The sequence below is a fragment of the Mya arenaria genome, chromosome 14, assembly GCF_026914265.1.
Source record: "Mya arenaria isolate MELC-2E11 chromosome 14, ASM2691426v1".
Taxonomy (NCBI): Eukaryota; Metazoa; Mollusca; class Bivalvia; order Myida; family Myidae; genus Mya; species Mya arenaria.
Genome location: NC_069135.1, coordinates 42,578,585 through 42,606,382, shown reverse-complemented (window position 1 = coordinate 42,606,382; position 27,798 = coordinate 42,578,585). Strand labels below are relative to the sequence as shown.

The following is a 27,798-nucleotide window of genomic DNA, read 5'->3' as shown; positions in this document are numbered from 1 at the left end:
AATAAGATCGTTCGACGTCTTGCTACGGAAGGATACTGACTTCGGACGTCACCATGTCGTGTTTCGGATAGAACATCCTCGAGTGACGTCATTACTGCGGGAATTCACAGTTCGTTTTCCACCCGCTCCGTTATCGACTGTCCCAGCTGAATTGCCCATCCGGCTTGACGCAAGTAATGAGGTCCCTCCCCTGACGTTTGGCAAATGTTCCGGGTATACAATCAGTAAAACCATAGTGACAGTAATCTAGATCAGTTTGTCACTCAACCGGAACCGGAACTTCCTTGGATATTAACCGCGCATCTTCTGGAACTTTTTCCTCGTCCGCCGCGTCATAGAAGACCCCCAGTAATTGACTTTTTTTTTCGAAAAAATGGTGTTTATTACGTTTTATATAGATGTTCCTGTGTTTAAATTTAAATCCAGTCTTCGGAGAAACATTTGATAATGAAGTGTTGACATGTTTTGGTTTTTAGTTATTCTTAGTCTGCGACATGGTTGTTTTGACTCTACAGTGGCTCAAATTTGTTATATTGGGCCATTTTCTTTTTATAAATTGGTTAAACGGATATTTTTTTAAAATGTTGGACGGTGATGCGGAAATAAAAGGAATCCAGACAAGTTACTACTCATTTTTTTTACAATACATGTATTTTTCATAGTGTTAGTGGCAAAACCCAAAACCCAAAGATCAAAATATCAACTAACAGAAAAGACATGTTCATAGACACATATAAATGAAAATAAAGAAAAGCTTAATTACGTTTTAACTTCTATGCAACACAATGTCTGCAATGCCTCAATATTATAATTAATATTGATATGTTCAAATGCTCACTTTGTGATACACACATGTATAGCTTTACAGTCCAATGTTCTCTCCTACCAATTTTAGATTAAAATTAATGTAATCATGATGTAAGCATTTTATTTATTTCAGCTTAAAATAATGTCACATAAAATCAATATTTTTACGAACTTTCACTTTTAGTGTCACTTTTTGTTTTGTCTTTTTTTAAAAAGAGCCTTTTTACAGGTATGTTAAGTTGTAGTCCTGTGTGATAAAGCTTTACACTAGATCAGGCCAATTCTAAAATGGAGTTTTTTACATTTAAACTGTGAATAATGTTTGGAACAAGAAAACACTTTTGCCATAAATATGAATATATGGCATAACAATAATAAACAACACAGGTCGATATATTTACTTAAAAACTTATTTGTATTATTTATATCTCCATGAATAAACCTTCTTCTTCTTCTTCTTCTTTCTTCTTTCTTCTTCTTCTTCTTCTTCTTCTTCTTCTTCTTCTTCTTCTTCTTCTTCTATGCAAAGATACAGACATCAGCCTTGATGAACCGGTTTCCAAATACTAAGACCTGGTTGCAAACTTATTTGTATGCGAAGATACAGACATCAGCCTTGAAGAACCGGTTTCCAAATACTAAGACCTGGTTGCAAGTCTTTTCTGGTGATATCTCCATCCAGTCTTTTTCATCGGTTGACGCATACATATTGTGTTATTTTGCTTCACCTGATGCTGATGCAATTATGTCGCTTAAAGTTGAGTTGACAGTATTACAAAACAATCGTTTAAATGCAGATGAAATGTTGAAAAGGAGAATTTATTTTATTTATGATCTCAGCTTCATTGCATGAGGCCGCTAGATTTTGAAATTATTTCTTTAAAACTGTTCCCTAATGTAACAAAGGAACGGGCAACAGATGTTACATGAACATATAAACATATGAAAATACATCAATTTTCACGTCCACAGAAAAAAATATCCGATTTCTTTTTACTTTTCTTTTTTCATTTTTTTGCTCTTTTTTTGGAGTTTTTGAAAAAATGGGCTGCGGATCCGTTAACCAATTTATTTAAAAAAAAGACTTGAGGTTGTATAAAGTTCACTGAACAAGATATGTGCTCAATCACATTTAGAATTTATTTAATCTTTCTTGGAAAAGTCAAAGCTACATAATTTTTCGCCACTTCTATGTCTGTCTCATAAAATGTTTTAGAGATCGTATATTTCATTTACGGTCTTAGGGAGATATATTTTAATGTTTTATATAAACTATGATAAAGAAGGGAGTCGTGTTTCAAGTTTCAATGGTTTGTTCCCCCTTTCCCAATCGCTATTTTTTGTCGAATTGAGATTGGGGATATATTTTTTGTTACAACAATAGAGAAAATAGGTAGTAATAGGCGAAAATTGATACACTGTGGTGAAAAAGTTGCGTTTCTAAATTTGAGAAAGTTGTAAATTGTATATAATTAAAGACGCAAGAATTTAGTATTCTATGAATAAAAGCATAGAGTAACAAGGATTTGAGATAAACTGATGAATATATAAATACATGAATATAATGCACCATTAAAAAGAGCACACATGTGGAATAACAAAGAACTGAGATAAACTGATTCAATGTATTTAAAAGGGTATCATGTTAATATTAAAGGACTGTTTTATGGGATAATCAATCACAGCAACAAAAAATAACAACAACAACAGTCAGAACAACATCAACAATTAAAACAACAACAAACACAACCATAACCTCATTAAATTGGACTATCGATGAACATACAAGAAACTGCAGGGACAAGCCCAGTAGCCGAAAATCTAACGAAGAACATGTTGAAAGGCTAAAGGAAACAGTTACTAAACGAAAGACACGCAACATTCTCAACACCACAGACTGATCACACATGTATCAAAATATCAAGCCTTTTATATAGATATGATATTTGATAACATGTCAGGATGTTTACTGGTTACTGACACGTTCAGGGTCAATATTTCGGCATAAACAAATTGAATACTTTCCTAAAAAAGTGAGGTTTCGAGACATAACATTTCCGAAAAGACAGAAAAAACTTTTCCAAACAAAACTAAGATTACTTTGATTTTTCAATGCAATGGTTGTTACAACAAATCGAATTAAAAATAGAATTAGTACTATTTTGACCAAATTAGATAATAATTTATGAACATCAAATTGAATATGCAGGTAATATATTTTCATATATCATGCATTCTAAGAGGTATGTACAGCAACTATTTCCCTCTGTCGCATGCTCTAAAACTTTAATTTTGTAAACTGCTACACAAATGGATTCATTTTCAGTTTCCATATATTTATTGTTTGATAATTCAGTTCAGTACATACTTTCATAACAACTGTTTAATTTTAATAAACTGGTCCAAGATCTGTTTGAAAGTTCCTAAGACGTCTGGAACAACCTTAACATAAACAAACATATTACACTTTTAAGATACGTTTTTTATTTGTACGAACGTTTATCTCAAGAAATCAATTTTTAGGCGATGCACTTTCCTAGTAGCGGCCTCAGTAGCCTCGACCTCTATCTCTGTCCCTCCGTAAATCATCCGTACTTTAACCGATCGGGCAAATCCACTTCCTTCAATTGGAACTTCCAATTTACCTGCAAAATGACAACCTTCGTCGGTAACGTACATCGGATCTGGATCAAGGGTGTAATAAAATTTAAAGCATAGAACGGTATTGCTTGATTCCTGTGGATAGTAGCTTTTTTCAACGTGTTCTTCTCCAACAATGAGGCACTTCATAGCTGTGCTATGTTTATCAAAGACGTTTTCGCAGTGAGCATCTCCGTTCTTGGCTATAACCTTATAAGATTTTCTGTGAACATGTTCATTAAAATTCGCCCTCAACTTTACGCCATAGGTGTATTTGCTCACTCGCTGGGAAATCAGCTCTGGTTTATGTCCAAATATCACGGCCCCCTTCAAGACTGCAAGGTCTGGATCATTTGGGACGACGATTGAATGTTTGTCAAACTTTGACTTTATTGCTTGTTTGAGTAAAAGACAATTGTTAAATCCTCCAACTAAAACAATTGCTTCTATATCACCTATGGTTGATTGGTCAAGCAGATTGGAAACGTGGTCAACTATAGCGTCAATTTGGATCTTGAAAAAGTTCTTCACTACATCCATATCGACTTTTAATTTGTCGGCTTTTATTGACACCTGCAAGATAAAGCAGCCAATATTTAACGTTTTTAAACGTATTACTTTCCATACCATAACTTTAATAACAGCGGACAGTATAACTAGGTACATTTAATTCATGGGTATTCAAATTTTTGTGCCATTTTATGTTGTTTTTTTCTCGCAAGCCTGCAATCTATAGAAACTTTGGGCCACCAAAGAGTTACAATGCACATAACCATGTTATTACGGTATTTTAAGTTGAATATCAGAGACTGTAGGCAGCGGACTTGCTTAAGTGGTTTCACGTATGAAAACCAATTCGGTAATTGTTTAAAACATATTACATTTTGTTAATGCATCCTTTACTAAGCAATTTACTCAAACAAAATATATTAGCAAAATGAAGTAAAATGAAGAAGAGAAAAACTCGTAAAATATACTCGAACATACCTTGTTTTTAAATGTAGAGTCATTGATTAGGTCGTGTATCTCCTTGCCTTTACTTTGCTTCACTAATTGTGGTAACGTTGCTGAAATTCTGAACACCACCGGTTTATCACTATTCAGTGGGTCAACTTCTCGCTTTTTCATTTCGAAGTGGCGACTCATAAACATGTAGTCTTCAATATAGGATCGTTTAAATTCGTCAATGGAGTCCTTTCCTTAAATACAAGCCAATAGAACAATATCATAGGAATTAAATGTGTCTAGTCAAATTTTAAATGCATATGGCATTGTACTATTATCGCCAATGAAGTATTCGAACAAAAACTTTTTTTAAAATACTATTGCTAAACCAAAGCATTAATAATAAGATATACCTATAATGTCTTCTAAAAACCTCAAATAAGCCTCGTCGACCTTTGTCCCGCCCCAGTCACCGCCACTGGCTTTGAAGATGTTCTTCAACGAACCGTTCTCTGCTAGCTCTTGGACAGCTATATCAACCGTGCCGCCTGTTATTTTAGTTAGAATGGCATTATAGTTTGCCTTAACCAATGGATTTCGATACCTCACAGGCTGAGAAATAAGAACGTAGTTAGGATCTCAGAGATATATAAGACAATTTTTTGAAATAGACCCCTAAAGTCAGTAATGTAGTCAACTTTTTAGAAGAACACTGATGTATGGTTCTAATGATCACACTACTAGAGTCTATTTTCTTTGACCGTGTTTAAATTTTATTTGTACAGCAAATTGTGGATTTTCAAGTCTTTAATCATGTACTTGTTATTTATCTTAATTTTCAATTTTTCAACATGTTTTTCGAGAAATGCACCAAACACTTAGAAAAAACCCGAACCTCCTGCATCAACAACAAGGACTTTGCTCCCTGTTTTTAATGTAGACAGTGAACCCTCTTGGTCACTATTTTCCATCGGTAAAAATCGACAGTAAACTGCTGCGGCTTCTGGCTCCAATGCTATGACCAGTTTGTCAGAAGAAATACCGGCCTGTAATAATCATAGTTTCATATGCATTTCATTTTCAAAGAGTTGTATTTGGTAAATAAACTCTCAACAACTCCACAATCCAATTATTTTACTATGGAAATGCGTATCGCTTTGTCCAGTGTCTCTGTGTTTCGTTTTATTAAACTACTAGCGTCATTGTAATATACAGAAAATGCAATATACATGTACTCTTTAAGAAAAATGTCAAACAATATGTGTTTGATGTTACAAAAATCGAAAGCCAAACAGCAAATACAAAAACAAACAGTATTTATTTTGAGTTCAATTAATCAATACATTTTAGTAGGTTTTCCTTAATTGAAACAAAATCAAGTAATGCAATTTTAGGCTGGGTTTTTGAGTACTCCCAGACCCCTGATATTTTCCACATAATTGGAGCAATGTCATTATTTTTCTCGGATTGAAAAACATTTCGCTAGCATCTGCCTATCAAAAACCATTTATAGAATTAAGATATAAACTACTTAGGGCTATTCTTACACTTTCGGCTGATTCTCTGATAAACTGCTTCGCACCATCATCCCAGATAGCGGGAACTGTCAAAACCCAACTGATCTCCTCGGGTCTGCAGCCTCCCTTAACACGTTCTTCAATGCTTTTTAAAAGGTCATCTTTAAGAAATCTGTAAAAGTTTATATTAAGGTAATACGAGTATGCACTCATGAAATACTAAATAAAAATGTAATTATGCTGCAGCCATATGATCTTACTTTGGTGTAAACGTTATTGTCCATTGACATTGTATTGATAATGGTTAATCAATTCATGTTTTGAAATTTAAGGTAGTTTAAACTAGTTTTGAAAATCAAGCATCGTAGTCATAGTAAGCTTCTTAGCTAAGGCTTACGGTTATAGAATTGACAGTATATTTTCTTTTAAGATAAAGAAAGATAACATTATCAAATTACAAAGACAAAGTTGACCTTATTGCAACCGAGAAAACGAAATTTGCTTTAAGTTTCTTTCCTGTTTCATCTTCAATTTCCATGTCTCTCTTTATGTCCTGTTGAAAAACAAAATGTACCTATTTTGTATCATTTACGGTAGAGTAAAACTGACTTCTATATATACTTAGTTTTAATTTCAACATCGTTTTGTTTTGTTATTCCACCTTTTGTTACCTATGTTACAAATGCCAATACGAGACCTCAAATGTTTAAAGCGTCCGTCTAGCTTTACCTTATCGTAAAGCTTCATCTTGAATCTTTTGAAGAAGTACCATTTGTCATGTTCCTCCGCTTCTACTAGACTTGTGTACTTGTTTTCAGCGTCATATCCAAACGCTGAGAAAGTGTTCCCATCGGGTTCGATCAGAACACATGTCGGTGCTGTAAAACAATTTTAAATACCAATAATCTTTCAAATGTTTTGTTTTTAATAGTGGAATGTAATAGCATATGGACTTAAAATATAAACTAAAATCGGTACTTATTAATCTGTCATTCTTTGGTCAAGAGACTAGTAAAAAATAATATACTTGACCCAGTAACATTTTATTACCATATACATATATACTTTGTTTTAATGAAAGAAAAAAGTAGTAATGAAATTACATAAACCTTTCATTGACATTAACTGGTCTCCATGCCAACGCTTCGTCACGACTTTTGTTGGGTCAAGATGAAAATGGTGTTTAAACGAATAAGACCATCCAGAGTACGTTGTTCCAAAATCAATCGCAGCAACAAGAAGTGGTGCCTGCATTGTACAGATATTACTCACACTTAGACAAATAGTTGATCAATACTTAATGAGAAATTATAAACCAACAGTTATGTGTATAAATATTTATCCGTACAAAGCTAACTGTTGGGTTTAGTTAGAACAAAACATTAAAACATAACTACTTTAACATTGAGAAAATGATTTACCATTGCTTTTTATTCCAAAATCAATTTTTCAACGGTCGACTTTATTTCCAAACACATCTAGTTTTCTCTAATAAACTTCTTCTTTCGGTTTCGCCTGCATTACCTTATATCGTATTTAAATGCGCACGGTTTAAATACATAATATTCAACAAAGCGGCATGTGGTCGATATTCTCATAGCTAGCTTTTTAGCAATGCAAATGTTGACATTACAGCTTAATCAGCTACTGTAAGTTTGTCGGTGAGTTAAATAAGGATTTACCGAATGATTTATCGTCCACCCATCTAAGTATCCAGGACGCAATTCCCTTCACAAAAACAAAAACATAATAGAACAACACAACACCTGTAAATCACAACCCGGCCAAGTGTTCATCTGTATTTGCTATATTCTTATGTTTGCCATGGTGGGCGTATAAAGTCACGGCTTTGTCCGTCTGTCCTTCAGTCCGCTGAGATTACCTTACACTGTTCTGATGGGATTTCAATTTTAAATACATACAGGGCTTTATCAGTAAGTGTAGTGCCCGAGAGTCATAATAATCCCATCTACTGTCAATTTTGAACTCTACCCCCATTCCAATTTCACAATATGCATTAATAAGTAAGTTGATTGGCCTGACCATAAATCAAAACGTATTAAATGAATGCTACGAAAATTGGTATAAAGAAAGATAGCAATTTGAGGAATTGCAGTGCGCAAGAGCTATTATCCTACTTATCATATTTACTGCGTCATCCCCCATTACATAATCTTAACCTTTTTTATCCGGAGCATAACTCATATAGCCTTCAAGGTAACTAATTCAAAGTTATTGAGTAGAAATGAATAGGAACCATAACACTGTCTCGTAACTATTAAAATAATTGCTTTTCGCTATATAACCCGGATTTGTCTGGCGTATAACTCCAGAAATCTGCATCAGGAATACGCATGTATGTCCCCTGATGTCTCCAAGTTCACTTTGGCCATCCATCATAATGTAGAATAAACTATTACTTCTGAAGACAAACAATGCGTTCATTATTTAAACCTGACCATTCCCTGATTAACTTAATCCTATCCTTTAAACAGTATAGGCAACGCAATCTCATATAGTTCCCATGGTACCGACATTTCAGTGTCAAGATTTCGGTAATAATATACTAACTTTGTTTATAAGGTGATTTGATCAGCTACTGTAGGTTTAGGGAGAGTACAATAATGCTTTAACAAATCGTTTATCGTTAACCCTATCTAAAAACCTAGACGCACCTCCCTGCACAACAACAACATACACAATAGAACATCCGAACCTTGTTAACCAAGCAACTTACACACTACTGAAACGAATTTCAATGAATCTTAAAACATATACAGAGGGCTTTATCAGCAAATTGCAGAAACAGATATATCTTGTCGATTCAAAGTGCATAGGAATCATTACACTGTTTCGTTACTATTCAAGTAATTGCCCTTCCTTATTAAACACTGCTTTTTCCGGCGTATAACTCCAGAAAGTTGAATCAGGTATACGCATGCATGTCCAGTGAGTTCTACTAGATTACTTAAGCCATCTACATGTATTATATAATATAATAAACAAATTAATACTGCCTGATTTACTTCATCCTAACTTTATTCAGTAAGTGACATCGAATATAGTTCCCAGGGTACTGAACTATTCAGTGTCAAGATAACGGCAACAATAATAATTTTGTTTATGAAGGCTACTTTAATCTTTCTTAGAACTATCACACGAGATGGCTTTAACTAATTTTTTAAACAGTGAACTAGATACCGATGTTTTGATATTTTTGGAACAGAAACATAACCTTCTACCAGACATGTACATAAACAAATATAAACAAACTTAACGTTGGAACATAATTTTAAACCCAGTAAATCAATATTTAATCACTGATTATACTCAACGAACTAGTTTTAGGCCTTTTTATTTTTGGCATTTTTTATTTAAAAGTAACGAACACAAGAAAGTAATTACCTTACAATATTTGAAAGTTCTATTTTTTATATATTCATTCAAAATAGAAAAAAAACACTGACATTGACAAATTCACTCTCTGTTGATAATTTACATTTACTGCCTGTCTGACAAAGTTTCAGGTTAAAGTTTGCAAGTATCATTGTAATGTTCAACATAGCCACTGTTCATGTTTTATTTATATTTTGATCGAAACAAGTTCTTATTAAAACTCAGTGTTCAAACGTCTGCAATACTTTCTAAGACATTGCTTGCTTGGACTAAAATAAAGTTAACAGTCAAAAAGAAAATTCCTTCTTCTTTTTATTTTTTAACTTTAGCTGAAGAAGCCAATCTTAAGGCAATGAAATTTCCCTGTCACGACCTCAACTTCTATCTCTGTCCCACCGTGAATCATCCGTACTTCAACCGATCGGTCTAGTCCACTTCCTCCTATTAGAACTATCATGTTGCCTGCACAGTAGCACCCGTCGTCTGTTGTGTACATCGGATCTGTAGCATGTGTATAGTAAACAGGAAAGCATATAGCGGTTTTACTTGATGTCGCTGGAGTGTAGCTCTTTTCTACTTGTGCTTCTCCAACATAAAGGCTGCCCAGCTGTAATATGTATATCAAAACAATAACCGCAGCAAACTTTCCCGTCCTCACGTATCACCTTGTAAAATTCCATTGTCAACAAAAGGCCTTTTCATCTGAAGCCCATATATGTATTTGCTCACTCGCTGAGTAATCAGCTCTAGTTTGTGTCCGAATATAACAGCCTCCTTTAAAACTGCAAGGTCTGCATCATTTGGGATGATAATTGTATGGCTAACAAGTCTTGACTTAATTGCCTGCTGAAGTAAAAAGCAATTAGAAAATACTCCAATCAAAAAAATCTTCTATCGTCGACTGCTCAATAATGTTGACACATGTTCAACTATTGCATCTATTTGCGTTTTGAAAAAGGTTGTAATAACACTCATATTGACTTTCAATTTGTCAACTTGGATCGAAACCTGAAATAAAATGTTTGGTATTTTCTGTAGATGTTATGAACCGATGTTGCTTCTTTCTTACTTGAACACTTGAATGTTTTCTGCTTCGAAAGTTATTCTAAAGCCATATTGTACAAATGACGTGTTCAAATTATATACACTTTGTCGATCATCAGTGGCTTCGATGTAAAAAAAAGCACAAGACCTTTAAGTTTTTCTGAAGATATTATTGTGGCTTTGAAAAAAGACTTGCTAGTAATTTTGATAAGATTATTTACCTAAGACTGTCGATAACGAAACAACACACTAATAGAATAGGACAATGAATGTATTTATTTTTGAAGAATACTCACCGTTCTATCAAATGGAGAATCCGTTATGGCCTCATAAATCTTTTTGCCCCTGTTTAAACATTATATAAATGACAACACGAATCTAGTCCACTTCCTCCTTCAAAAATGTCAAATAAAAACAAATGTGAACCAAACAAGTCTTCATGTTCGAACTTAACATGTTTTGTATCAAAATGACATAAGCCTCGTCTACCTTCTTTCCTCCCCAATCTCCAACACTGGCCTTGTGGATGTTCTTCATTGAACCGTTCTCTGCAATCTTTTGTACAGCAAAATCAACCGTGCCGCCTGTTATGTGTGTGAGAAAGAAATGATGATTAAGTTGTATAGATGAACTAAAATTTTACAGGATAGTTGTTTGATGAAGTAACACATAGTGCGTAACGCAGACAACTTATTTAAAAGAGGTTTTAATGAACACACAACATGTTACTAGAACTGATAATTACTTTTCAGCTAAGAGTGGTTTCATTCGTACAATACACGATTGATTCTTTTTTATCTTAATATTAAAGCATCTACCTATACCTAACGCACCTTTAGAGGAATGTAATTCATCGTATTTTTAGCATGCTATTTTTGAGAAAGGCATTTACATTAAGAACCAAGATAAACCTCCCGCATCAACAACAAGGAGTTTGCTTCCTGTTTTAAATCCATTCTTTTTCTGTAAAAATCGACTGTAAACGGCTGCTGCTTCTGGCTCCAAAGCTATGATGAGATTTTTAGATGGAATACCAGACTGTGTTTAACAAAGGTCATAGAAATTGTGTTCCTTTTTCAAAAAGTTAGTTTTCACAACAAACCCCAAAAGTATGTTATTATTTAAAAAAACGATTTGTTATCAAAGGTCCAGACATAGTTTTACAAAAGGAAACAGTAGCAATACGAATAAAGAAGAGAAATATTTATGCAGTAACACATAGTTAAAAAAGAGGAATTATAAAGAAATCGCTAGGTTAATTAGGAGTTCTGCAATGTTTAAAACGACTAAGGTAGCAATTACCTTTTACAAACAGGTTATCGAGCGCACGCTTTGCATAACGCATCAGAAACATTTGTGGCCTTATTTAGGCCATCCTCAAATTTTAACATGGGCAGACTCCCAGTCTCTGAGATACTGTGAAGCGACAGCCTCCTTGCTTAACCATCGATTCCCTTAGACAGTCACCTAGTCTTGTGAGATCCTGTGAATTTGCCGTTTTCTTGGTAATTAAAATATCCTGCCAATTTATACATTCAAATGACTTGTAAGGCCACAACAAATTGATCATTTTTTCGTCGCATTTGCCGCACCTAAAATACGAAAAACAAAAACAAAATAAAGAAACTTTTTTTTTGCGCCCGCACATATTTTATGGCCTTGCGGATTTTTTGTGTATACTTCTGAATTTCCCCTATTTTCTTATTTGTTTTTACTTAAAATTTAAACCTGCAACGTCGACTTCGTCTTTTTTGAAGGTATTTTTATGCTTCACATTCTTTGCGAGCAAACTTTCCTCGTGTCCGGACAAAATTATGTCCGGGTAACCGCAAAACAGTGGATATTTGGGTCAAAACTAAACTGCTGACAGATAAGCTGACCATATAGAAATAGAAGAGAGTTGCTGACCAATTGCTGACCATATAGACAAAGAAGGAATACAATTGAAAAAAATAAGAGCGCCTCCACGTGGTGTGGCCTGGATGTAGACAGTTTTCTTTCTATCTTTTAATGATAAAAAGACATCTATCTGCAACGAAACGCTCTTGGACTAACAAAAAATAACAGTCGTCAATTCAATTAATTATTTCACATAACAGTAAAACATTTAAAACATTAAAAACAAACAGAAAAACTTTAAAAAAATCCTTCTTTGTTTATATGGTCAGCAATTCGTCAGCAAATCTCTTCTATAAATATTTTTTTTTATAATTGTCGCTACAATGCGTATAATCATTATATATACAAGATTATTTAAAAATAAATGCATTAGAAGGCGTCTTTCGGTAACTTTCATGCGTATTTCGGTAATTTTATCCGTCTTTCGGTAAATAAGCGTATTTCGGTAAGTCCAGTATCCGGTGTTTTTTGTCGGGCAAATTTTGCGGGACGCACCGTTGTTATTCAATTCCGGTATTAATTTCAGTTTACCAAATCAGTTTTCGTAATGAAAATACCCGTTTTAAGTGAAAAACAGTGTCATAGTCAATGGATTATAGTCTTCAGTAAACAACAACAGTTTCACAGCGTCGAAGGCAATAATTATCTATGTGTGTTTCAAGTAATTCATTGTTTTGTACTCAAAATTTAGTGCAAAATAATAACTAAATCAGATTTTGAGTGCAAAACTTCTATTCAAATACACGCAGGATACACGACTTACAACATTGAACATGTTTTCGTGGGTAATTTTTTTAAATTCTAAAATGCATTTCTTAGTATTAATATACTCATGAGTGTTATAAACAGATAAAAAAGTAGGAAAACGTTTTAAAAACATTCTGTAATTACACATATAATAACATCAGTAAAGTCAGAAAATTGAAACCTTTCAGTATAAGTATAATGCCTGTTTTAAATTTCTAAATTCTTATTTCTTTTTTACCAGTCAATTGTAACCACGGCCCCCCAGGTCCAGGGAATAGTGGGGACTTTGACTTACAGTCCAGCCAAGCCCGAGCAAAGTCATCGCCCTGCGGTGACGAACTGTTCGTGAAACCCCCGCCACCTGTGAAGAATATGATCTTGAAGTATAATGCCTGTTTTAAATTTCTAAATTCTTATTTCTTTTTTACCAGTCAATTGTAACCACGGCCCCCCAGGTCCAGGGAATAGTGGGGACTTTGACTTACAGTCCAGCCAAGCCCGAGCAAAGTCATCGCCCTGCGGTGACGAACTGTTCGTGAAACCCCCGCCACCTGTGAAGAATATGATCTTGGAATAGTAAGGTCCTACATTTCTACGAGGGTACCCGTGCTTTAAGAAATGAGAGAGAGGGTACCTGTGATATAAAAAAATCAATAGCAAAGAGGTATCCCGTGCCGCTGCAAACCCGAAAATAGGTTGTTTTTATGAATTTACCACATATTTGAGACTTTTGATTGCCATTTGTATGAATATGATATATAAATGAGTACATTTAATATGTATGGGGTGTACATAATCAAACCAGTGCTTCATTTAAGCCCGCGGAACATGCAGAGGTGGTGGGCGAGGCACGACATATCGATATTGTGAATCTTATTGTGGAGTTACAGTAATTCAAAAATGGGCACATTACTTAAAAAGACATAGCTATAACATTCTAGTGTTCCGTGGTTTACTTCTTTTGCACATGGCATACCTCCTTTCATCAGTTGAATGAACATTTACTGGCTTGTTTTCCATCGCCGATTTGTTTTCAGCAGAGAATGACCGGTGCATGTGCAAAGAGGGTACCGTTTCAGTAGATTTCACAAAGAGGGTACCGATATGGATATGCACCTTGAGAATGTTCGTAGCGATAACCAATAGTGAATATGTACTGTGAACTAATTCTGTCTTCATATTATTATTCATGAAAGATATCTCGCTCTACAGTCAACATAGTTACGTTTTTATGCAGGCATAAACGACCCTGTTTAAAGCTGCACTCTCACAGATTGACCGTTTTGGCAACTTTTTTTTAATTTTTTTCTAGGGACGAGCCATGTTTTGCAAAAGTCCATGGAAACTGGTGGTATAAGACTGCTGACAAAATATGAAATCCAAGATTTGTATAATGCAGTTCAAAAACTTATGTTTAATGCAGTTTTCTTAAACCGTTAGTAAGGTTTAAGCCATTAAACATTAATTTTCGAACGGAAATATGCAAATCTGCGATCTGATCTTTTATCAGCAATCTTTTATCATTGGTTTGCAGATATTTACGCAAAAATATGCTCTTTCCAAGACAAAAAATAAAAAAAAGTTGTTAAAACGGTAAATCTGTGAGAGTGCAGCTTTAAAGCCCAAGGCAAACAAACACTTTACGAGAGACACACAATGTTAAAAGTAACATAGAAAACCCACACACGCATCAACATATCATGGCCATCTAAAAATTAATTTATTCTTGTTAAAAAACTGTTCATTGGTGGATACTACAAGTTAAGTTTCAATATTTTATTCCCCCCCCCCCCTCAAAAAACAAGAACAAAACAACAAGAACAAAACACACACACGCACGCACGCACGCACGCACGCACGCACGCACGCACTCACGCACACACACACACACACACACACACACATTTTCCGAACAAATGGAAAACAAGAACACTCTATGAAACATAAACATGTTTAGAAATATACTTTACAATTCGTATTGGTATTTGTAAGTTTAGTTTAATCATTATAAATATCATGAAAATTCAATGAAATGACGCATATTAAACATATGTCATCGTACGGTTTGAGCAGACGATAAAAATATGATATATAGCAGTTGTATACTATTTAGAAGCATTGTTAAAATAAAACAAACAAAAACACAAGAATATGATATAAACAAAAAATATTTAAAATAACCGCCATTAAAGTGTACGTGTGCCGTACACACCTTTGCCATTTCCACTTCCTGTTTCCTTATTATTCGATGATCCCGTTACAACTGTTTCCATTAAAACGTGTTCCAAACTCTGTGTTTTTTCAGTTCAGTTCATAGAATATTTCAATAGCTCTTCTTTAAATTAAGTTTAGCCCAAGAAGTCAATTTTCATGCGATGTACTTTCCCTGTGGCGATTTCAATCGCCTTAACCTCTATCTCTGTCCCTCCGTAAATCAGTCGTACCGTTACAGATCGGGCAAGCCCACTTCCTTCTATGGGAACTTTTAAGGTGCCTGCAAGAGAGCAACCTTCGTCAGTGATGTACATCGGATCTGGTTCAAGTGTGTAATAAACGTTGAAGCCTAAAGCGGTTCCACTTGAATCAAATGGACTGTAATTCTTTTCAACTTGTGCTTCTCCAATAATGAGGCACTGTCCGGCTGCAATATGTTTATCAAAGACATTGCAGCAGCAAACTTTCCCGTCTTCTATTATTTTTTTATAAGAGTCTTTGTGAACATGCGCAATAAAAGGAACCCTTGCCTTTACCCCATACGTATATTGACTCACTCGCTGGGAAATCAGCTCTGGTTTATGTCCAAATATAACGGCCCCCTTCAATACTGCAAGGTCTGGCTCATTTGGGATGATGATTGTATGGTTAACAAACGTTGTCTTCATAGCTTGCTGGAGTAACGGACAATCGTTAAATCCTCCAACTAACAAAATTGCTCCAATATCACCTATGTTCGACGGATCAAGCAGATTGGAAACATGGTCAACTATTGCGTCAACTTGGATCTTGAAAAAGTTCCTAACTATATCCATATCGACTTTCAATTTGTCCGCTTTTATTGATACCTGCAAAAATAAGCAATCAATATTTAACCTTTTTAGATATGTTAATTATATACCATAATATAAGCGCACTCGCTCCTCACCTAGGTAACCCGGGCTCGATTCCGGGCCGGGGCGCATGTGAGTTTGGTTAGTGGTCAACAAGCCGGACAAGTGCATTTCCTCCGGGTACTCCGGTTTCCCCCAAAACGCAAGACCACGTTCTCGTGTAACATTGTGCCAACGAGAGTGATTAATATAAAGTTGTAATAACTTGTTTCACAATCGTTGTAAAATAAATAAGTTTAAACTTAATATAAGCGCACAGTATAACTAGATGCATTACTAACATGGGTATTGTAATGTTGTGCCATTTTATGACCTGTTCACGCTTGAATCTATAGATCCTTTGCAGAGGTACATTGCACATAAACATGTTATAACAGTTTTTAAGGTGAATATCAAAGACATTAGACAACGGCTGATTACCAACGGGCAGACTTTTGACGGACGTTGTAAGAATACTACCCTTGATAAAGTTTTCTTGTTACAATATCAAAGGTATTGATAATTGTTACAACCTGACTCTCGTGAATATACTCGTACATACCGTGTTATTATATGCAGAGTGAATAATAAGGTCGTGTATCTCCATGCCCTTTCTTTGCTTTACTAATTCTGGTAACGTTGCTGAAATTCTGAATACCACTGGTTTATCACTATGCAGTGGGTCAACTTCTCGCTTTTTCATTTCGAATTGTCGACTCATGAACATGTAATCTTCCATATTGGATCGTTTAAATTCGTCAATTGTGTCCTTTCCTAAATTACACGCCAATAGAACAAAACAAAAGCAATCAAATCTAGGTATTGAAATTCGAAACGCATATTGTACTCTTGTCGGCATTGAAGTATTCAAGCAAAAACTTTTTTAAAATACCATAACGGAACCAAAAAATTCTGTGTTAAATAATGTATTATACCTAACATATCTTCCAAAAACCTCACGTAAGCCTCGTCTACCTTCGTCCCGCCCCAGTCACCCCCACTTGCCTTGAAAATGTTCTTCATCGAACCGTTCTCTGCTACCTCTTGGACAGCAATATCAACTGTGCCGCCTGTTATTTATGTAAGAATGCCATTATAGTTAGCCTTAACCAATGCATTTTAATACCTAACAGGCTGAGGACTTTGAACGTAGAGATATATGGACATATAAGACTTATGTTTGAAATAGACACGTAAAGTCAGTAATGATATCAACTTTTTTAGAATAATACTGATGCCTGATTCGAATGATCACACAACAAGTGACTTCTACTGACTACATTCTTTGACCGTGTTTAAAGTTAATTCATTCGTAAAGCAAATGTTTTCAACTCTGTACTCATCTACTTGTTTATCTTATTTTTCAATTTTTCAAAATGTATTCTGAGAAATAAATAAAAAAAACTAAGAAAGAAACCTCCTGCATCAACAACAAGGACTTTGCTTCCTGTTTTTAATGTAGACAACAAGCCATCTTGGTCATTGTTTTCCATCGGTAACAATCGACAGTAAATGGCTGCGGCCTCTGGCTCCAATGCTATGCTCAGTTTGTCAGAAGAAATGCCGGCCTGTTTTAATCATAGTGTCATATATTTTTAATTCAAGATTAGTCGTTTTGGGTTTTTGGTAAAAAACCCACCTCACAACGACTTTATATTACAATTATTTTACTGTGAAAATGCAACGCGCCATGTTCAGTGATTGCGTGTTTCAAACTACTAGCGTTATTGTACTATAACTGCAATACAAACTTCATGAATGATAGCAAATATTATCGTGTTTAATGGTACACCAATCAATAGCCAAACGACAAGGACAAATATCAAAGCTGGAAAAAATACTGTTTATTTCCAGTCTGATTAATCAATACGTATTAGTATTTTACCTCCATTGAATCAAAATCGAGCTTTGCGAGAATATGGAAATGTTAAAGTACCCCCCCCCCCTTTACTTTTTTAACATTTAACATTCAACTATACAAAATCATTCAATTTTCTCTGGATGTTTGCGTAAATGGGCATAAAACTAGCATTAACCTATTAAATTTCCATGTAAAAAAATCATTATACAAACTACTTAATGCTATTCTTACCGTTTCGGCCGATTCTCTCATAAACTGCTTTGCACCACCATCCCAGATAGCGGGAACCGTCAAAACCCAACTGATCTCCTCTGGTTGGACGCCTCCTTTCATACGTTCCTCAATGACTTTTAACAGGTCATCTTTAAGAAATCTGTAAGCATTTAGATTTTATTAATATGAATAAGCACTCCTTAAAAATAGCTTAAAAGTCTTGATACTGCAAATACTTTAGAGTCGCCAAAACTAATCCTGAAAACCAACTCTGTTATATTATGCTTCTTTGCAAAGAATCACGATAAAGGCTTGACAGTATATAAGGAACCTAGATAAAGAAAATATAATACAATTAAATAGAAGCGACATTATTTACCTTATTGCAACCGAGAAAACAAAATTTGCTTTTAGTTTCTTTCCGGTTTCATCTTCTAATTCCATGTCTCTATGTATGTTCTGTTGAAAAACAAAACATGCATATATTAAACCCTTTACGGTATCGTTAAAGTGACTTGTCTATTTACAATAGTAAAAGTTCAAAATCGTTTCTTCTTGTGATTCCACTTTTGTAACCAATGTTTCAGATGGCAATAAGAGATCTCTGATTCAAGGAGATATTCTGATAGCAGATCTCTGCATTTTTAAGCTTCCATCCAGTTTACCTTATTATAAAGCTTCATCTTGAATCTCCTGAAGAAGTACCATTTGTCATGTTCCTCCGCTTCAACTAGACTGGTGTACTTGTTTTCAGCGTCATATCCAAACGATGTGAACGTCTCCCCATCGGGTTCGATCAGAACACATGTCGGTGCTTTAAGATATTGATACATTTTAAAAATTGACAAATGGTTTGCCTTAGCAATTCTCATAACCAATTATCTTTCAAAAGTTTGTTTATTTAAAAATGTGGTTAAACTACCATATGAAAAAACTCTGTGCTTATTCATCTAGCATTTTTGGGTCTAGGATAGGAGAGTTACCAACATATGCTTGACTCAGTGACATCAGATGACCATATACATGTATTTTTGTTTTAAAAGAAAGAAGCAAGCATAATGAAAGAAATAGGGAATCATGAACTATCAATTGCAGCTACCTTTCATTGACATTAAACTGTCTCCATACCAACGCTTCGTCACGACTTTTGTTGGTTCAAGATCAAACTCGTGTTTAAACGAATAAGACCATCCAGAGTACGTTGTTCCAAAATCAATCGCAGCAACAAGAAGTGGTGCCTGCGTTGTACAGATATTACTTACACTTAGACAAATAGTTGGTCAATAACTATTAACTAATGAGGAATTTTAAACCAACAAATAATGTGTATATTCATTTATCCGTACAAAGCCAACTGATTGGCTTAGTTAAATCAAAACATTAACACATGAACTAATTCAACATTTAGAAAATTACTAACCATAGCATTTTATTCCAAGATCAAATTTATCAATAGTTGATTTCATTTTCCGAAAACAACTATTCTTCTCTAAAGAACTTCCTCTTTCGTTTTCGCCTGCATTATCATATATCTTATTTAAATACGTACTGGTAAAACGATATTCAACTCGGCGGCATTTGTCCGATATCCTCGTAAATAGCTTTTAAAGCAATTCAAGGGTTGACGATTTGATAAGCTTCTTTAAATTTATGGGTGAGTACAAGAAGGCTTTACCTAATTGATTATCGTCAACCCTATCTAGGTGCCCTGGATGCAATTACATTTACAACAACAAAATACATAATAAAACAAATAAACCTTTGTTAACTAAGCACAACCTGTTAATCACAACACGGTCAAGTGTTCATACGTATGTAACCATGTTCTTATGTTTGCCAAAGTGGGCGTATATAGTAGCCGCTTTGTCCGTCTGTTCTTCGATCCGCTGAGATAAATTTACACATTACTGATCGGATTTCAATGATACTTAAAACGTATACAAAAGGCACTGTCAACAAGTGTAGTGCCAAGAGTCATATTCCTAGATCCAGGCAATGCTGAACAATCACCCCATTCAAGTTGCTTGTCCTGAAAATCACAACGTATTGAAGGGATTTTAATGAAACTTTGTATACGATATAGATGGCAATGAGAGTAAATTCAGTGTGCAAGAGCTTTAATCCTACATTTGTTTATAATTACTGAGTCATCCCCCATAACAATATTTCAACCTTGTTTTTGGTCCGGAGACTCCGATAGTCTTTGAGGCATTTAATTCAAATTGCATTAACATATATATCTTGTTAAGACGAAACGATTAGGAATCAGTACACTGTTTCGAAACTATTCATGTTATTGCCTTTCGTTTTTATACATTGACTTGTCTGGAATATGAGTCCAGAAACCTGAATCAGGTATACGCATGCATGTCCCGTGAGATCTACTAGATAACTTTAGCCATATATCATAATATATAATCAAAAACCACCTAAATTCGCAAGACAATCTATGCGTTTATTATTTAAACCGGTTATTCCCTAATTTAATTCATCTTTATTCATTACGTTCAATCATATCCAATATAGTTTCCTGGGTACTGAACGATTCAGTGTCAAGATTACGGAAACAATATATTAAATTTGTTTATGAAGGTTACTTCGACCTTTTATAGAACGAACGAGATGGCTAAGGTTACTACGGTTTTAAACAGTAAGCTAAATTCCGATGTTTTGTAGTGGATTCTCGTTTTGACACGTCTGATTCTTGTATATTAAAAAGTGTGTTTGCCTTACTTGGTCATGTGATATAAGCACTAACTTTACACAACTGATCTAATGTTTTGGCCTTTTTTATCTTTTACAATACTTTACAGTTCTATCATTTTTCTCCTATACATTCATACCAAATAGAAAAAACAACAATATTACATTGACAAATTACTCTCTCTCTCTCTGTTGATAATTTACATTTACTGCCTGTCTGACAAAGTTTAAGGTTAAAAATTGTCAGTATCATTGTATAGTTCAACATGGCCACTGTTCATATTTTATATATATTTTTATCAAAACAGTTTCTAATTAAAACTCAGTGTTAAAACGCCTGCAACACTTTCTAAGACATTGGTTGCTTAAACTAAAATAATGTTTTCAGTGAAAAAGAACATTTCTTCCTTATTTTTAACTTAAGTTCAAGAAGTCAACATTTAGGCGATGAACTTTCCCTGTCGCGACCTCGGTGGCCTCAACTTCTATCTCTGTCCCACCGTAAATCATCCGTACTTCAACCGATCGGTCTAGTCAACTTCCTCCTATGGGGACTATCATGTTGCCTGCACAGTAGCACCCGTAGTCAGTTGTGTACATCGGATCTGTAGCATGTGTAAAATGAACAGGAAAGCATTTAGCGGTTTTATTTGATTTCGCTGGAGTTTAGCTCTTTTCTACTTGTGCTTCTCCAACAAAAAGGCACTGCCCAACTGTAATGTGTATATCAAAACAATTACCACAGCAAACTTTCCCGTCCTCACGTATCACCTTGTAAGATTCCTTGTGAACATTGTCAACAAAAGGCATTTTCATTCGAAGCCCATACGTGTATTTGCTCACTCGCTGAGTAATCAGCTCTGGTTTGTGTCCGAATATAACGGCCCCTTTCAGGACAACAAGGTCTGCATCATTTGGGATGATAATTGTATGGCGAACAAATCTTGACTTAATGGACTGCTGGAGTAAAGAGCTATTGGAAAATCCTCCAACCAAAACAATCGCTTCTATGTCACCTATCGTCGACTGCTCAATAATGTTCAATGGACAAATGGTCAATTATTTGCGTTTTGAAAAAGATTGTAACAACACTCATATCGACTTTCAATTTATTGAAACCTGAAAAAAAATGTTTTGTATCTTTTTCCGTAGATGTAATGAACCGATGTTTTTTCTTTCTTACTTTAACTTGAATGTTTTCTTCTTCCAAAGTTATTTTAAAGCCATATTGTATAAATGACATTTTCAAAAAATACACTGTCGATTCTCAGTGGCTTAAACATTAATATTGCGCGCTTCGATGTAAAAGAACAAAGCATAAGACCTTTAAGTCTAATTGAAGATACCATTGTGGATTTGAAAAAAAAAATACTTGCTAGTCATTCTAATGAGATAATTTATCTAAAACTATCAATAACAAAACAACACAATAATAGAATAGGACAATGAATGTATTTGTTTTTGAAGAATACTCACCGTACTATCAAATGGAGAATCCGTTATGGCCTCATGAATCTTTTTGCCCCTGGTTTTTTAATCAGTTTTGGTAACATTTCTGAAACTCTGAATGCCACTGGCCTTTCACTTTTCAATGGGTCAACGCCTCGCTTTTTCATTTCAAAATAGCGAATCGTGAATATGTAATCTTCCATGGAACACCGCTTAAATGCAACAATAGAATCCTTTTCTAAATTACCCGGAAAAAAAGAAGAAAAACAGCAAATCGTTTGATCTGTCCTAATTGTAATAAACATCATAATATAGAGCCAAAACGAATCTAATACCGGTTAATGAGAACACTAATTAATTGTAAAATTAAAGCATGTGTGAACACAAAAAAGTCTTTATAATCGTACCTAACAAGTTTTGTAAAAAAAAATGACATAAGCCTCGTCCACCTTCGTTCCTCCCCAATTTCCACCACTGGCCTTGTAGATGTTCTTCATAGAACCGTTCTTTTGCAACCTCTTGTACAGCAATATCAACCGTGCCGCCTGTTATGTGTGTTAGAATGAAATGATATTTTAGTTGTACAGATGAACATAAACTAAAAATATAACAGGATAGTTGTTTGATAAAGTAACACATTGTGCGTAACGCAGCCAACTCATTTATAGGAAGTTCTAATGAACATAAAACATGTTACTAGATCTGGTCATTACTGTGGCTTAGAGTGGTATCATTCGTACACTACACGATTGTTTCTTTTTGCAATTTTATAGCATCTGCCTGTACCTTACGCGGTTTTAGAGGAATGTTATTCATCGTATTTTAGCATGCTATTTTTGAGAAAGGCATCAACATTAAGAAAATTATATACACCTCCTGCATTAACTACAAGGACTTTGCTTCCTGTTTTAAATGTTGATAGATAACTCTCTTCTCCATTCTTTTTCTGTAAAAATCGACAGTAAACGGCTGCTGCCTCTGGCTCCAAAGCTATGATGAGATTGTATGATGGAATACCAGCTAGGTCATAAAATTTTTGTTCCGTTTTCAAAAAAGTTAGTTTTCACAACAAATTCCAAACGTACATTATCATTTAAATAATCGATTTATTGTCAAAGGCTCAGACATGCAGTAGTTGAAATAGAAGATTAAGGTAATTGCCATCTTAGGTATTATAAAGAAATTGTTAGGTTCATTTTCGAAATGTTTGTTGTTTAGGGTGATACCGACTCTAATTTTAGTTTTGGAGTTCTGCAATTTATAAACGACTAAGATAGCTATAACCTTTTACAAACAGATTATCGAGGGCTTAACAATACGCTTTGCATTAAGCATCAGAAACACTTGTGGCCTCATTTGCGCCATCATCAAATTCTAACATTATAAGTTTAACACTATTAATAATGAAATTACTACTTTAATCATGGCGATCTTACGCTTTCTGCTGCTTCTCTCATGAACTGCTTGGCACCACCATCCCAAATCGCGGGAACAGTCAACACCCAATTAATTTCCTCCGAGGTAGCGGCTCCTGCAATGCGGTCTTCAATCACGTTTAAAAGGTCGTCTTTGAGAAATCTATAAAATAAAATTCATAGGTTATATTTAAAACGGATATTTTGCATTATATAGATAATAAATAAATCATCGATTTACGCTTTTCTTTTTAATCATTTGCACCGGACAAAAAAGAGCAACGTGATATGTAAATAAAATATTTTAATTTAAGATGACAAAAACCTAATCTCGTGTTAAGTACATTATTAAGCTATCTGGGCTATGTTTATATTTCATAGCTGTTTGCAACTGATGAACGCTGATAATTATAATGATCGATGATGCTTACATTAACAACATCCGGATTAAGTTTGCAAATCAGATTTTTTTGCAAACTTATCTAACGGTAACAGCATCCTGGTACACTTTGTAAAAAACATGTTTGCAAACTTATTATCTTTGTTTACCACCAAACGTTTTGTTCAAAAAATGAAACATATTCTTGAATAACTAAAGTCATTTTATCAGATAGGAATCTAATTCGAAAATCGCCTTCTTTTACAGGTAGTTTTCTAATTTGAGAAACAGGCCAACATTTTCACTTTCAATCACAAAACATAACAAAAGTTTCTTTAAGTTATACCTTATTGCAGACGTAAACTGAAGGCACGTAAATGCTTACTAAAACTGTGATTAAAGAACATAAATAAAAATTAAGCGAAGCATTTCAAATGAAAAATATATATATATTAAACTGACTTAAGGAGGTTCACACTAATGTACATTGAATTAAGGATCTAATTGGCCATTGGATACTTGATTAAGTATGGACAATACCTTATTGTATAGCTTCATCTTGAATCTCCTGAGTACCAGTTTTCATTTTCCTCTGCTTCAACTAGACTGGTGTACTTGGCTTGAGCGTCATATCCAAACGCTAAGAGAGTTTCCCCATCGGGTTCAACCAGAACACATGTCGGTGCTGTAAAGAGTTCATAAGGGAGAGATGAAGAAGTTTTTAGTATTGCATAAACAGTCACAATAGTTTATCAATTCAAAATACTAATTATTTTGATATGGTCTTGGTTAAGTGGTTGTTTCTACTGACATACACTATACACTTAAAAAGAACCTGTGTTCTAGGTCATACGACGTTACTGAGGTATGTCGTATTTATTTAAGCTTCTAGGCCACTCTCGAATGTCAGATAAATTTGTATAAACATACACTTAACAACTTTTCTAACGCTACCATTAGCCTTTTCGCAATAATTTAAAAACTACTGAGGATAATTGCGTGAAATTTTCATGGCAGTTAAAGTAATATATTAGACAGTGATTGGTGGAAAACAAAGAACAGACATTTCCGTATTTTTAAGATTTTGTATTTTATTCGATGCAACCCCCACTTTACAAAGTCGCAAAATTTATCGGATAAATACAATTACTTATAAAATGAAAGTCAAGGTCCCCAATCTTGAAAACGCCCTTGGAATGCTAAGAACAAAATTCTTACACGACCATCTTTATCGTATTAATTAAAGCGTGATTCATCGGTAAATATTACAGCCGTCCGTTAGTGACTACGAGCCCAGCGTAAACGGGTTAGTTTGTGCTGATCAGTATAGTCCCATAAAATGGGCGTCTGCAGCGTATACCATTTTCCCTCAACCTTCTACGCACAGTCGGGGCGCTGATAGGGCGACCATGCGTTCCAACTGTTACCCTCGATGTATCAGTAGCTCGACGTCGCCTGTCTTGAAGGTGTGTATTCAGAATGTTTCTGTCCTGATTTCTTGTAGTAGCTCGTCCTCTTGGCTGGCGTGGCAGGTCTCGGACAAAGCCTGTCGTTCTGTAATTACGAAGCAAACGTATTACTGATGCACGTTCAGTATTCTTGCAACCTGAAAATGAGCGAAATTTGCAGGTTTCTGAAAATGGCCTAAGTTATATTTAATATCTTTTTTTTAAAGTCTGATCGAAAACGAAATAATAATGACTGGCAAAAAAATAAGTAAACGAACACTTACAAGATCGTAACTCGCGCCACCTTCAATTAGACCAATCGCTCTTGCTCTTTCTTGGTTTGACAGTTTCGGCATTTCAAAAATCTTTCCTAATAACTGATGCAAATGTCAATGCCCATGAATTTAACCATTTATTTTTAGACTACTTAGAAAGTACATGTATTACATACCAGTAAGCACAAGTTTCACGTGCAACGCGCCTCTAAAAACGAGTTCTTGGAAAAATAAAATCGATGCCCACATGAGCAATTAAACAGTTATTGATCGGGGTTTTTTTGGGGGGAAATAAATATAAAATCACATTGAAATATAGTAATAACAGCGATTATAAAAACGAAATTTAATTTATTAAAAATTTGCAAGAATACAGTTAAGAATGTGGAGTACTGAATAGTTGGCTAAATTTGCGACTTTGAAAAAAGGTGTTTCACTGGATAATTAATAAAATCTGTTATCTTTTAAAATTCTTTTATTGTAAATTTTATATCAAACATTGTCCTCTGTATTAATCTATATTCCTGAAAATAGTATTCAGTTCCTTTCGGTAGTTTTAAAGTTATTGCGAAAATGCTACTGGTAGCGTTAGAAAAGTTGTAAAGTGTATGTTTATACAAATTTATCTGACATTCGAGAGTGGCCTAGAAGCTAAAATAAATACGACATACCTCAGTAACGTCGTATGACCTAGAACACATGTTCTTTTTAAAAACAACAACAGAAGATGTGTAATAAAGTACCAAATACATGTACCTTATAATGAAACCAGCTGGTCTCCATACAAACTTTTTGTTGCGACTTTTGTTGGGTCGAGTTCAAACTCATGTTTAAACGAATAAGACCATCTGGAGTAGGTTGTCCCAAAATCCATCATAGCAACAAGAAATGGCGCCTTAATTGCCTTGAATGGATTAACATTAATACAAATAGTTGGTCATAAGTAATTGTTTTTGAAACAACTACATATAGTCCTATAAATACGTAAAAATTCCGGTTGTTCAATATTGAAGGAGCATGTAATAATCGGTACAGTGTAGCAGAAAGACATTGTTCTTTAACAGAAACGAACATGGTGAAAATGCATACCTTTGTTTTCCTTAAAATACAAATCGTACAAATATAAATGCAAACTTATTTTCGGAAAAGACCTTAACTTTTCAAAATAACTTCCTCTTTCGTTTCGCCAGTGTACAATACTTCATATCGGCGTTGTCCTATGAACGCTTTTATTGCGAGAACGCGTTATTAGGTTACAGACTACTAATTAATTTCCTTTTACGTTTCAATATAAACAAGCAAACTTCCTATTGGAAAAAATATATATCATTTGTAGCTTTTCACGTATATGACTACCAAACATATCATTGAAATACAATTAAAATAAATTTGATTTAAGTAAGGCAATAAAAAGGTATGTTAATATTCACTCATTTGGAAGATAAGCAGCTAATCTTTCTCGTAGGTTTATTTTTATCCTGAGATAAAATTGTTTTGTCCTCCTGCCATAAAACCAAAACATAAGCATTTTTGTTGTTGTTTTTCTTTAAAAAAGAACATTTAATTTTACTTGTAGCATGACATAGCGTATCAGTTCTACTAGTTTAATGGACGAAATGTTTTCAAAATATGGAAAGGAAAAAAGCTTATACAACAACAAAGTGTGACAAAGCAGTTTAAGTTTGCTTAAGACTGTTCCTTGACTTCAGTGGTGAGATTGTTCCTTGATTTCAGTGGTAAGACTGTTCCTTGATTTCAGTGGTAAGACTGTTCCTTGATTTCAGCGGTAAGATTGTTCCTTGATTTCAGTGGTAAGATTGTTCCTTGATTTCAGTGGTAAGATTGTTCCTTGATTTCAGTGGTAAGATTGTTCCTTGATTTCAGTGGTAAGACTGTTCCTTGATTTCAGTGGTAAGATTGTTCCTTGATTTCAGCGGTAAGATTTTTCCTTGATTTCAGTGGTAAGACTGTTCC

General features: G+C 34.5%; 4 protein-coding genes and 1 long non-coding RNA gene across 7 annotated transcripts in view; all 5 read right to left on the bottom strand.

Moving 5' to 3' along the window:
- Nucleotides 1-1,951: 1,951 nt before the first annotated feature.
- Nucleotides 1,952-5,432, bottom strand: LOC128218137 (heat shock 70 kDa protein 12A-like). Its single transcript, XM_052925692.1, has 4 exons — nt 5,288-5,432; nt 4,806-4,940; nt 4,435-4,646; nt 1,952-4,020 (listed from the first exon to the last, which is right to left on the bottom strand). The coding sequence occupies exons 1-4, from the start codon at nt 5,361-5,363 to the stop codon at nt 3,307-3,309; spliced, it is 1,137 nt and encodes a 378-aa protein (XP_052781652.1). The 5' UTR covers nt 5,364-5,432; the 3' UTR covers nt 1,952-3,306.
- Nucleotides 5,433-5,888: 456 nt separating this feature from the next.
- On the bottom strand, nt 5,889-7,423 carry LOC128216153 (heat shock 70 kDa protein 12B-like). The gene is made up of 5 exons (XM_052922735.1): nt 7,331-7,423; nt 7,019-7,157; nt 6,639-6,787; nt 6,383-6,462; nt 5,889-6,081 (listed from the first exon to the last, which is right to left on the bottom strand). Exons 1-5 carry the CDS (start codon nt 7,331-7,333, stop codon nt 5,889-5,891), a joined length of 564 nt encoding a protein of 187 aa, XP_052778695.1. The 5' UTR covers nt 7,334-7,423.
- A 4,897-nt stretch (nt 7,424-12,320) lies between these two features.
- Nucleotides 12,321-19,742, bottom strand: LOC128217776 (heat shock 70 kDa protein 12A-like). 3 transcript variants are annotated; one of them, XR_008258269.1, is made up of 10 exons: nt 19,576-19,742; nt 19,255-19,393; nt 18,821-18,969; nt 18,535-18,614; nt 18,174-18,315; nt 17,499-17,649; nt 17,017-17,151; nt 16,644-16,855; nt 15,208-16,057; nt 12,321-13,546 (listed from the first exon to the last, which is right to left on the bottom strand). XR_008258269.1 is itself a non-coding variant. In XM_052925150.1 (10 exons), the coding sequence occupies exons 1-10, from the start codon at nt 19,576-19,578 to the stop codon at nt 15,481-15,483; spliced, it is 1,311 nt and encodes a 436-aa protein (XP_052781110.1). In that variant the 5' UTR covers nt 19,579-19,742; the 3' UTR covers nt 15,350-15,480. The 3 variants fall into 3 exon arrangements, 2 of the variants coding, with proteins under 2 accessions (XP_052781108.1, XP_052781110.1); XM_052925150.1 differs by lacking the exon at nt 12,321-13,546 and having other exon boundaries at nt 15,350-15,489; nt 15,767-16,057; XM_052925148.1 differs by lacking the exon at nt 12,321-13,546 and having other exon boundaries at nt 14,592-16,057.
- A 1,113-nt stretch (nt 19,743-20,855) lies between these two features.
- The window catches only part of LOC128217775 (heat shock 70 kDa protein 12A-like), a 40,891-nt gene continuing 33,948 nt past the window's right edge, over nt 20,856-27,798 (bottom strand). The window contains exon 10 of the mRNA XM_052925147.1: nt 20,856-21,922. Coding sequence (XP_052781107.1) covers nt 21,889-21,922 — 34 coding nt within the window. The 3' untranslated portion in view covers nt 20,856-21,888. The remainder of the gene's footprint in view (nt 21,923-27,798) is intronic.
- LOC128217778 (uncharacterized) lies at nt 23,335-27,035 on the bottom strand. The gene is made up of 4 exons (XR_008258270.1): nt 26,914-27,035; nt 26,581-26,728; nt 24,642-24,786; nt 23,335-23,885 (listed from the first exon to the last, which is right to left on the bottom strand). It is a non-coding gene; the product is annotated as an uncharacterized LOC128217778 (long non-coding RNA).

Excerpts from the sequence above, each read along its gene's own strand:
- LOC128216153 (XM_052922735.1), bottom strand. Across the intron at positions 6,788-7,018 it reads CCAGTTAATGTCAATGAAAG|CACCGACATGTGTTCTGATC; the intron begins GTTTATGTAATT and ends ATTGTTTTACAG. Across the intron at positions 6,463-6,638 it reads AGATGAAGCTTTACGATAAG|GACATAAAGAGAGACATGGA; the intron begins GTAAAGCTAGAC and ends GTTTTTCAACAG.
- LOC128218137 (XM_052925692.1), bottom strand. The coding sequence starts at position 5,363 with ATGGAAAATAGTGACCAAGAGGGTTCACTGTCTACATTAAAAACAGGG. Across the intron at positions 4,941-5,287 it reads CCTTGTTGTTGATGCAGGAG|GCGGCACGGTTGATATAGCT; the intron begins GTTCGGGTTTTT and ends CTAAAATAACAG. Across the intron at positions 4,021-4,434 it reads ACTCTACATTTAAAAACAAG|GTGTCAATAAAAGCCGACAA; the intron begins GTATGTTCGAGT and ends TTTATCTTGCAG.
- LOC128217776 (XM_052925148.1), bottom strand. Across the intron at positions 18,970-19,254 it reads CAGTTTAATGTCAATGAAAG|CACCGACATGTGTTCTGATC; the intron begins GTAGCTGCAATT and ends AATATCTTAAAG. Across the intron at positions 16,058-16,643 it reads ACTCTGCATATAATAACACG|GTATCAATAAAAGCGGACAA; the intron begins GTATGTACGAGT and ends TTATTTTTGCAG.